The sequence below is a fragment of the Rhinopithecus bieti genome, unplaced genomic scaffold (assembly GCF_001698545.2).
Source record: "Rhinopithecus bieti isolate Rb0 unplaced genomic scaffold, ASM169854v2 scaffold_5191, whole genome shotgun sequence".
NCBI lineage: Eukaryota > Metazoa > Chordata > Mammalia > Primates > Cercopithecidae > Rhinopithecus > Rhinopithecus bieti.
In genome coordinates, this window is record NW_016804727.1 from 1,395,034 (window position 1) to 1,405,975 (window position 10,942).

General features: G+C 37.1%; 1 protein-coding gene across 1 annotated transcript in view; it reads right to left on the minus strand.

Moving 5' to 3' along the window:
- ANKIB1 (ankyrin repeat and IBR domain containing 1) overlaps window positions 1-10,942 on the minus strand; it is a 172,907-nt gene that overhangs the window by 103,977 nt on the left and 57,988 nt on the right. Inside the window, 1 exon segment of the mRNA XM_017870314.1 lies at window positions 1,098-1,379. Within this exon segment, the coding sequence (XP_017725803.1) occupies window positions 1,098-1,285 (188 nt within the window). The 5' untranslated portion in view covers window positions 1,286-1,379.

Below are 10,942 nucleotides of genomic sequence, written 5' to 3' on the forward strand. Positions count from 1 at the left end.
CAGCCTGAGTGATAGAGCAAGACCCTGTTTCTATTAAAAAAAAAAAAAATAGGTAAGAAAGGAAAAAGTGAGAGGAGCGAGAAAGAGGGGGATACTCCTGGCCAAGAGAGCAGTATGAACATGGCAGACAGAACCCTCATGGCATGTTTTGGAGATAGCAAAAAAAAGCAGCTTAACTGGAACAATAATTTGTACATGGAAGAAACAGGAAAAAGGCTGAACATTAAGTTTTTTTATCAAGTTCAAAAAAGCTTTGAAGACTAGTTCTAGAATTATATTTCACTGCATAAGAAAATAAGCATTTTTTTCCGTTCCCTTCTAGCATCAGACTTCTATACCTGCATAATCTACTTCTAAAAAAATTAACCTTGCTTTGTAATTACTGTTCTATTCTTTGTTCCTTTTATTTTATAAGCTAGTAAATATCAAATGTAATTCCCATGTGATCAGGTAAGAATTTTCATATAAACAGATTTGCTATATCGCTAAAGCTTTCTCATTGAATAGACATTTTTTAAAGTTTCTTAGTATTTTCAGTTTTAAGAAAATGTTTGGATTTTAGAAACGTCTTTTCAAGTAACTGAATCCCATTAAAAGAAAGGAAATTCAAACTGATCATGACTAGAAAAGGCAAATGCACCCATTTTTTTAACTAAAAATAGCTAATCAGAGTTTAGAACTTTGCCTTTGGCACCATTCCCTGCATTTGTTTGACAGCTGACAAGCACTGTTCTAGAATTGAAATGTTATAAATTAAATACATTATTACCAAGAATTCATACTATGAAATATTGAGGATCAAAATATATTTATAGTAACAAGAACATATGAACCTATCTCACTATTAAAAGCTTTGGACTAATTCAGATTCAATAAAGAAAATTTTACTAAATCATAATAAAGAAAATCATATCAAATATTTGGTTTTAGAAAGTTTAATTCACTACAAGACCATATTATATGCACGTGTTTGTATATATATCGTGTCTGTGTATGTCTGTATTTTCAAAAATCATAGTTCCTTTTTCTTTCACCACTTTGTTACCAATTAGTTTACGGTAATACCCTAATACCAATTAGTTTATAGTAATACTTACCCTAAAATTTTATTCATTCCATGTCTAGCAGCATAATGTAATGGAGTATTGTGCTGGTAGGGCTCCCCATAAGATGTATTTGGATCAAGAGATTCTTTTAGCTGAGGATTGTTTTCATATATTTGGCAGGCCAGGTTTTCATCACCATTGATGAGTGCTTTACGGAATTTGGTGGTTGTATTTCCCATGTTTTGTTTTGTTTTGTTTTTCTGATAGGCAGTGGCACTTCTTTCCTTCTATCTTCAGCCACTTCTGGAACACTTCTGCAACATCTTTCACATTCTAATGAAGGAAAAATTATTCAAATTAGATGTAAAACAATCACAAAAGAAACAGTAACACAATTAGGAACACTAAAAAAAATCTGGGAATCATCAATAAGGGAACCAACTATATTACATTTTACCAAATTTATCTTAACAGCCAAAAAAATCTCAAAGTTTTAACACTGTCCAAATTAACTTCTTGTTAAACTGTAACACTTTCCCACACAGAGACTGTTAAGGTTTCACAGGCTGTCCTTTGGATTACAAAAATTATCTACATATGTAACTTTTCAATTTTCCTCTTCACATGGGCAGAAAATGAGCTTGACTGCATTTTATGGTTGAAAACACTTTAATTTCTGTATAAATTATGTATAAATCTTACTCAGCCAATTTGTGGGATAGTGAAAAATGTAGGAAATTTTGCCCAAACAAGAACTGCAGAAGAGGCGTTAAAATGCAGTAAAGGAAAAGTGAAAGCGCTCAGTACTTTATGAGGACATCACAGAAAAGACTTAAAATGTAAACATACAGGAATACACAATTCAATGATACTCAGATCATCACAGAAAAGTACTAAAACTGATAATACACAGAACAATACAGTGATTATTCTACCATTTAAGACCATTAAATTTATTTCTTTCTGCTATACAGAATTCAAAACAAGTAGGAAAACATCAAACGTTTATGCATACTATGTTTGGAAAGAGGTTATGATAATCATCACATGGCAATGTGATTGCTAATTTATTTACTACTGAAGCAATGTGAAGTGGGTGGGGGAAGGCCATAGAAACAAACACTGGACATGAAGTTCAAAATACCATATTTGCCTACAACTAGTTGTGTAATTCTAAGCAAGTTACTCATCCCCTAAAAGCCTCAGATTCCCATCTGTACAGCATGAAAAATGACCATTTCTTAGGTATGGCTATGAGGATTGTAAGAGTTACTTAAAGTGCCTAGTACGGTCCTTAGTTAATGAGTCCAATAAATGCTAGTTTCATTCTATTCCAATAAACGTTGTTTCTGGATCTATTCTTGAGCTATGATGAAAACGAGTGACAAAGAAAACAGCATATGCAAAGGCACGTATGAAAAAAAAGGCCTACAGAAGGAACAGTTAAGTATGAATAGAGTTCTGCATCTCTAGCATTAGACTAACAAGAGATAAAACAAAAAATAGGTTGGGACCAGATAAGGAACTTACACTTTAACCCGAAAAGAACAGATAATTAAAGGCTTTCATGCAGGGCAATGATACAATTATTTCATGCTTTAGAAAATTATTGTGACAATGTAGAAGATAGAATAGAGGGAGGAAAACTTAGAGGCAGAGAATACAACAGTCTTTCATGTTACTCTATTAACTCAGTGGGACGCTGGACACTAAAACATAGCTTTAAAAAATAGGTGAAGGGTGTGGTGGCACATGCCTATAATCCCAGTTACTCAAGAGGGTGAGGCAGGAGGATCACCTGAACCTAGGAGTTCGAAACCAGTTTGGGGAACATAGCGAGATCTCATCTCAAAACAAACAACAACAATAACAACAACAAACACAGGTGAAAATAACATGCAGAGTGTTCAACATAGGCTTTGTATAGGGTAGTTCTCAACCTTGGTTGTATCTTATAATAACCTGGGGTACTTCAGAGTCCTACTGACCAAACTACATCTCATAACAAAAATCAGAGTCTCTAGCGGAAGCACCCAGGCACAGGTATTTAAGCTCTTTATGTGATTTTCAACGTGCAGACATCACTCTATAAAAGGCTTCTGGAGCCCTGAAGCTAAATATCAGGGCAAGATGTCTGTCAAGCCTATTCTGGAGGTAGGCATTAACTACCTACTTACTATAGCAGCACAGTTTCTGGCCCATTACTGTACGTAATGAGGTCACCATTTGGGTTTTTTAAGGGTTCTTTATTATTGTTTTTTTTTTATTTTAAATATGCAAATACATACATACAGTAGAACTTTTTGAATATAAACAAAGAAAGAATTTAAAAGCTCATGGTTTACTGCAAGAAAACCACTGGTAGCATTCTGATACACAATTACACTATTTAAATGTGTATGTGTGTGTTTGTGTGTATAAAATACATATGCATATACACAACATAAACATGTATACATTAATTGGATCATATGACATAATTAAGTTTTTATTTAATTTTTCAGAGGGTTGCTAAACCTTTAGCCTAAAATATTACACTTTTATTGTTTCATCTTGAATAAGAGGAGCAAATCGTTCTCTCCCACACTATACACAATATAATACAGCTACTATTTGGAAACTTTCAGTTGTTTTGGTCCTTGATAGAATACAACTCAAATTATAAACATTTTCAGAGTTCTGGATTAGATTAATAAATAGCACATTTTCTGAGATTTACATTAGCACTTTAGTGAAATATTCTATAAGAAAAATAATTTGTATTTAAGAAGTAAAAAAATAAATATCTAAGAAAGTAATGTTATGGGGTACTCATTCAAAGTAACAAGTTTTTTTTTTTTTAAATCAATAATACTCTAAATATGCATTAAATATTACTGTTAGTTGAAAAGGATAATGGCATTGAGAAGTCATTTTGTGGCTTTCAGGTATTTTCATATCTGTTTCATTTTAAAATTTTGATCGATGAGCCTGAAAGTCACTAAGAAATGCATCATTTAAATGGTCACAGCTCAATTCCCCTCAGATTTATCTTCACAAACCTTGCCTAGAAATTTGCCACATGTATCCTTTTCCCTAGCCACAGCTATTATTGCCTGAGGTGATTGTTCTCTCTTTGTTTGAATCAAAACCTCAAGTAATATTTCTGGAACTCCAAAATATGTCTATGTATAGAGCTTCATGAGGCAAGCATTGGAGTACCAAAGAGGCAAAAAGAATTCCTTATTTTGGGCTTCTAATTCTTTACAGAAAAACTGGGGCAAGGTTTCATCATCTGAGTAGTAAAGCACAGCACCTGATAAGTATTTAATGAGAAGAAGAAAAATGTAGCCTGGGTTGGGCGCGGTGGCTCACGCCTGTAATTCCAGCACTTTGGGAGCCTGAGGCAGGTGGACCACGAGGTCAAGGTGTTCAAGACCAGCCTGGCCAACACAGTAAAACCCTGTCTCTACTAAAAATACAAAAAATTAGCCGGGCATGGTTGTGGGTGCCTGTAATATCCTCTACTCAGGAGGCTGCGGCAGGAGAATCAGTTGAACTTGGGAGGTGGAGCTTGCAGTGAGCTGAGATCATGCCACTGCACTCTAGCCCAGGCCACAGTGTGAGATTCAGTCTCAAAAAAAAAAAAAGAAAAGAAAATGTAGCCTGTTGATGGACTCCAGAAAGTTTTACTTAATTTCTGATTAACTTTTAATTGTGAATGCCTTTATAACTCTAGCTTTCTTTTTAAAAATTTTTACTTTTGTGGATACATAGTAGGTGTATATATTTAGGGAGTACATGAGATATTTTGAAACAGGCATGCAATGCATGATAATCACACCAGGGTAAATGGGGTATCCATCGCCTCAAGCATTTGTCCTTTGTATTACAAACAAACCAATTATAATTTTTTTTTTTTTTGAGATGGGATCTTGCTCTGTTGCCCAAATTGGAGTGGAGCAGTGCAATCCCAGCTCACTGCAACCTCCGCCTCCCAAGTTCAAGCGATTCTCATGCCTCAGACTCCCGAGTAGTTGGAACTACAGGCATACACCACCACAACCGACTAATTTTTGTATTTGTAGTGGAGACATGGTTTCGCCATTTTGGCCAGGCTGGTCTTGAACTCCTGACTTCAGGTGATCTGCCCACCTTGGCCTCCCAAAATGCTGAGATTATAGGTGTGAGCCACTGCACCTAGCCCAATTATATTCTTATAGTTATTTTTAAATGACAATAAATTTTATAATCACTCTACTGTGATAGCAAGATCTTAGTCACTCTATTTTTTTTTTTTGTACCCATCAACCATCCCCAGTTCCCCTTCACCCCGCAACAACCCTTCCCAGCCTCTGGTAACCATTCTTCTACTATCTCTCTCCATGGCTTCAATTATTTTGACTTTCAACTCCCACAAATAAGTGTATAATTCTAGCTTCAAATCTCTGTCTCCCAACTGCACCACTGATAGGTTAATAATCTGTAACAAAAACTCAACAGTACTTAAATTAACAAACTACTCCTAGAAATCTTTTACAGAAGATGAAGTTCTTCAGAAATAAATAACCAAATCCTAATTCAACTATTCCCATAAAATATTTTAGTAAAATAGTAACTATATGGAAGTATATAACTGACTCCCATTCTTCATTTTAACTGGATATGGGTCACACACACACACTCATACTCAATTTAGTCTTCTGCAGTTATCTGCACTATTGATAATAACAACCTTAAATCTACAACTAAACTCTTTAGCCAGTAGAGAAACAAGCAGAAAGTTCATTCAGGCAGCAGGTCCCAATATATATATATACACACACATACACAATTTAGTCTTCTGCAATTATCTGCACTACTGGTAACAACAGCCTTAAATCTATAACTAAACTCTTCAGCCAGTACAGAAACAGGCAGGAAGTTCAGGCAGCAGGTCCCCACACAACCCTATCCCACTGCAGGCTGAAATCAAACAGATGAGTTTCTAAGATTCCAGGAAGCTCAAATTCCAAAGAAACGCTCTAATGGTTACTGTAATAATACTTCAAGAAAAGGAGAGGATGGGCTAGGCACAGTGGCTTACGCCTGTAATTCCAGAACTTTGGGAGGCTGAGGCAGGAGGATTGCTTGAGCCCAGGAGTTCAAGACAGCCTGGCCAACATGGTGAAACTCTGTCTCTACAAAAAATACAAAAATTAGCCAGGTGTGGTGGTGTGCCCCTGTAGTCCCAGCTACTTGAGAGGCTGAGGTGGAAGAATGGCTTGCAGGAGGCGGAAGTTGCAGTGAGCCGAGATAGTGCTACTGTATTCCAGCCTGGGTGATAGAGCCAGACTTAACTTTCAAAGGGTCAGGTAAAGAAAGAAAACAAGACAGCAGAAAAAAGAAAAGTCAGTGGACAAAAAGCATGTGGGCAGATGAAATACTAAGCTCTCAACCTGTTCATTCACCCAGTCAACATGCATTTATTGACCAATGGTAATTTTGTCACTGTGCATCAGAATCACCTGAGGAGATGATTTCAACTGGTCTTAAGGGGGACGAGGCCAGAGTGGGAAATTTAAAAGCTTCCCAGTTGATTATAATGCATGTCAGAGTTTAGAACCATGGACGAATTTTGAAACTATGCTAAGCCAAAAGTAGCAGCCAGAAATGTGATGGTGAGAAGCAGTGTGGTAGGAGTCAGCTTGTTATCTACTTTACCAAGTAACTTAACCTCTTTGAAATGTTTCCTCAACTCTAAACCAGCAGTATTAATATCTACTTTCTTCAGTCAACAAATACAAATGAACAAACGGATAAAAATCACTACATTTATGAAGTTTATATTTCAGTGGGGATACACATATGAACACTGTAAGGCTTTGATTTATTCTGTGTGCAGGTTTTTGAGCTTGATCTTTCTTGGCTCTTGCTTAACATTTTAAGAAAAAGGCATTTAAGATTTATCCATGTTGATACATAAATCAATAGTTCAACCCTTATTATTACTGAATAGTATTCCACTGTATGGGTATACCACTACTGGTCTAATCATTCACTTATTGAAGGACAACTTGGTTGCTTCCAGTTGGGGCATTAAGGCTGCCATAACATTCATATATAGGCTTTAAATGAACATAAGTTTTAATTTCTCTTGAGTAAATATCCAAGAGTGGAACTGCTGGGATATGTACTAAGTCACATGTTTAACTTTATAAGAAACCACCAAATTGGTTTTCAGAGCAAGTGTACCAGGATTCAGAGCATTCAGAGTTATTCTGAACCCTGGTCAGCATTTAGAATTGTCAGTTTCTAGTTAGTGGGATTTTTTTTTTTTTTTTTCTTTTTTGGTAGCCATTACAATGGATGTGTAGCAGTATTGTACAGCGGTTTTCATTTTCATTTCCCTAATGACGAATGATGTTGAACATGCTTTCATGCTTATCTGCCATGCATACATCTTCATTTGTAAAGTGTCTGTTTAAATAATCTTTTGCCCATTTTTAAGATGAAATATTATTGAATTTGAGATCCAAATAGATGCTATAAAAAGTCCTTTGTCAGAAATGTAATTTGCAAATATTTCACTTTGAGCAAATTTGTATGTAAGGTGTTTTGCATACAGACATCCAATAGTTCCAGCACCATTTGTTGAAAAGATTTTCCCTTCTCCATTGAGTTCCCTTTGTATCTTCGTAAAAGCCAATTGACTGTGTTCTATTTTTCTGTGTGTCTCTCTTTTTAGCAATTCTATATTGTCTTGATTACTGGGAGAATAAACATTTTAACAATACTAAGTCTCCTAATCCATGAACATGGTATTTCTATTTATGTCTTCTGTAATTGATTTTCAATGACAGTTTTGTAGTTTGTATTATACAAATGGTACACATATTTGTTAGATTTATACCTAAGTATTTCTTTTTGGGGGGGTGCCATTATGAATGGTGCTTTAGAAAATGTCAAATGCCAAGAGTTCATATCTAGAATACAGAAATACAATTGAATTTGTATATTGGCCCCATATTCTGAAAATGTGATAAATTCACTTATTAGTTCTAGGTTTTGTTTTTCTTTTTCATGGATTTTTTTGGGATTGTCTAAAGTAGATTTGTATTATCCATGAATGGTGGCGGTTCCCCCCCACTGTTTTTTTTTTGAGACGGAGTCTTGCTCTGTCGCCCAGTCTGGAGTGCAGTGGCGCAATCTCGGCTCACTGCAAGCTCCACCTCCCAGGTTCAGGCCATTCTCCTGCTTCAGCCACCCGAGTAGCTGGGACTAAAGGCGCATGCCGTCACACCTGGCTAATTTTTTTGTATTTTTAGTAGAGACGGGGTTTCACCGTATTAGCCAGGATGGTCTCGGTCTCCTAACCTCATGATCTGCCTGCCTTGGCCTCCCAAAGTGCTGGGATTACAGGTGTGAGCCACCACGCCTGTCCTTTTTTTTCCTTTTATATCTGCATGTCTTCAGTTTATTTTTCTTGCCTTACTGTACTAGATGAATTTTAAAATTCGTGGACAGAAGTTTGAGAAGAAACATGATATTTGCATGGACTCAAAGCATCTCCCCCAAGATATTTCAAAATTAGAATATAAAAAACAGCAATTCACAGTGGAGAAGCACAAGAGATAATACTCTGACCAGAAAACACCACCTGTTACCTATTGACATCCTGTACCCCAACCTGATGCACTAAAAAAGGCACATAAGTTCTGTAGTACTCTTGTGAAAAAATTTGGAACATCCACCCAATATGAGAAAATACCACAGAAACTCAAGTTGAGAGATGTTCTACAAATAACTGGCTAGTACTCTTCAAAAGCGTCAAGGACATCAAAACAAGACAGCACAACTGTTCACAGTTTAAAGGAGACTAAGGAGAAAGAAAACTAAATGCCATATAGGGCCCCAGACTGGATTCTGAAATGGATAAAATGACATTAATGGAAAACTGGTGAAATCTAAACACAGTAAATAGTTTAGTTAGTAGTACTGTACCAATGTTAATTTCTTACTTTTGATAACTATGGTTAATGCAAGGTGTTAACATGAGGGTGAAGGGCATACAGAAATTCTCTGTAGTATTTTTGCAACCTTTCCATAAGTCTAAAAGTACTTAAAAATAAAAGGTGAAAACAATTCTAGCTCCTGTGTTTTGGGAAGAGACTGCAGGAAAGCATGAATAGAAACAGGAAGGCCAATTTGCAGGTTACTAGGGTAAACCAGGCAACAGCTGATAGGTTCTTGTACCAGGACTGTAGCAACACAGGTATTGAGAAGTTGTTTGGATTCTGGATATATTTTAAATAGTGTTTTCTCAAAGAAACCCTTAAAGATGTACACATAGCGGTATGGGTTATTAATCACACAATAAAATAAAGCAACAAATGGAATAAAATAAGGATAATATCCCAAATTCACAAACCCTTGAAAGACAAGTTGTCTTCTAGAAAATAAATAGAAAGGCCACTCCAATAAAAATCAATGTCATTTACTATGATTTTTGGCACCAAACATCGAACCTCTATGCAATCTCTTAACTCAAATTATTAAGCTGGGCCACATATAAATCACAAGGTCCATTGGTCCCTCTACACTAGATTTCCCTGATGGTGAAAAGAGACAAAGGAAGTGGAGGAAAGGTTTAAAACAGCTGCTGGAATCTAGGTACAATATGCACACCTTCTACTAAAAGGTACACATGCTGGTAATCAGGTCCAACATTAAAATATCTCATTTGGAGAGAAATAAGGAGAATGGCCTCTATCTGTTAGGGCATGGGGTATTACAGTCAACTTCAGGGATACCAGGGTTCAAGATCTGACCATATTTAACTCATAGGTGAAGGGGTAGTAGTAGTCATTAAATTACCTTTCTATAAAATCTCCAATGGTTTCCTACAGGTGACAGGATAAAGGCAAACTTAGGAATTGCATAACTAAGGCTACATCATCAAAGTGTTTTTAAGTACAATGAGTTTGCCTGAAGCTGGGGATTTGCACAAGGAATAAGCAGAGGTAAAGCTGTATAGCTAGGTAGGGCTGAACCCTTTGATTCCTACCCTAAGAGTTTGGATTCAGCTTTAACATTCTCAACTTAATTTTAGGTCATCATAGTCTTCAGTGGTATTTCCTATTTCTGAAATGATAGCTCATTTATTATTTTGTCTACTCTGAACTTGGCCAGTGTAACTCAGTGTTATGTATAGATCTTGTTTCCTATGCCAGAATAATTAATGCAATATAGTTTAGTGAGTTGAAAGAACACTTAAGATAGAGCTAGTCGATCCCTTCTCCTAGCCAGGGGAACTGAGACACAAACACCTGGAAAATCGGGTAACTCCCACCCCAATACTGCGGTTTAAGCAAACGGGCACACCAGGAGATTATATCCCACACCTGGCCGGGAGGGTCCCATGCCCATGGAGCCTCCCTCATTGCTAGCACAGCAGTCTGCCATCTAACCGCAAGGCAGCAGCGAGGCTGGGGAGGGGCGCCCGCCATTGCTGGGGCTTAAGTAGGTAAACAAAGCCGCTGGGAAGCTCGAACTGGGTGGAGCTCACAGCAACTCAAGGAAGCCTGCCTGTCTCTGTAGACTCCACCTCTGGGGACAGGGCACAGTTAAACAACAACAACAACAAAAACAGCACAAAAACCTCTGCAGACCCAAATGACTCTGTCTGACAGCTTTGAAGAGAGCAGTGGATCTCCCAACACAGAGGTTGAGATCTGAGAAGGGACAGACTGCCTGCTCAAGTGGGTCCCTGACCCGAGTAGCCTAACTGGGAGACATCCCCCACTAGGGGCAGACTGACACCGCACACGTCACACGGTGGAGTACACCACAGAGAGGAAGTTTCCAAAGTAAGAATCAGACAGGTACACTCACTGTTTAGCAATACTCTATCTTCTGCAGCCTCTGCTGCTGATACC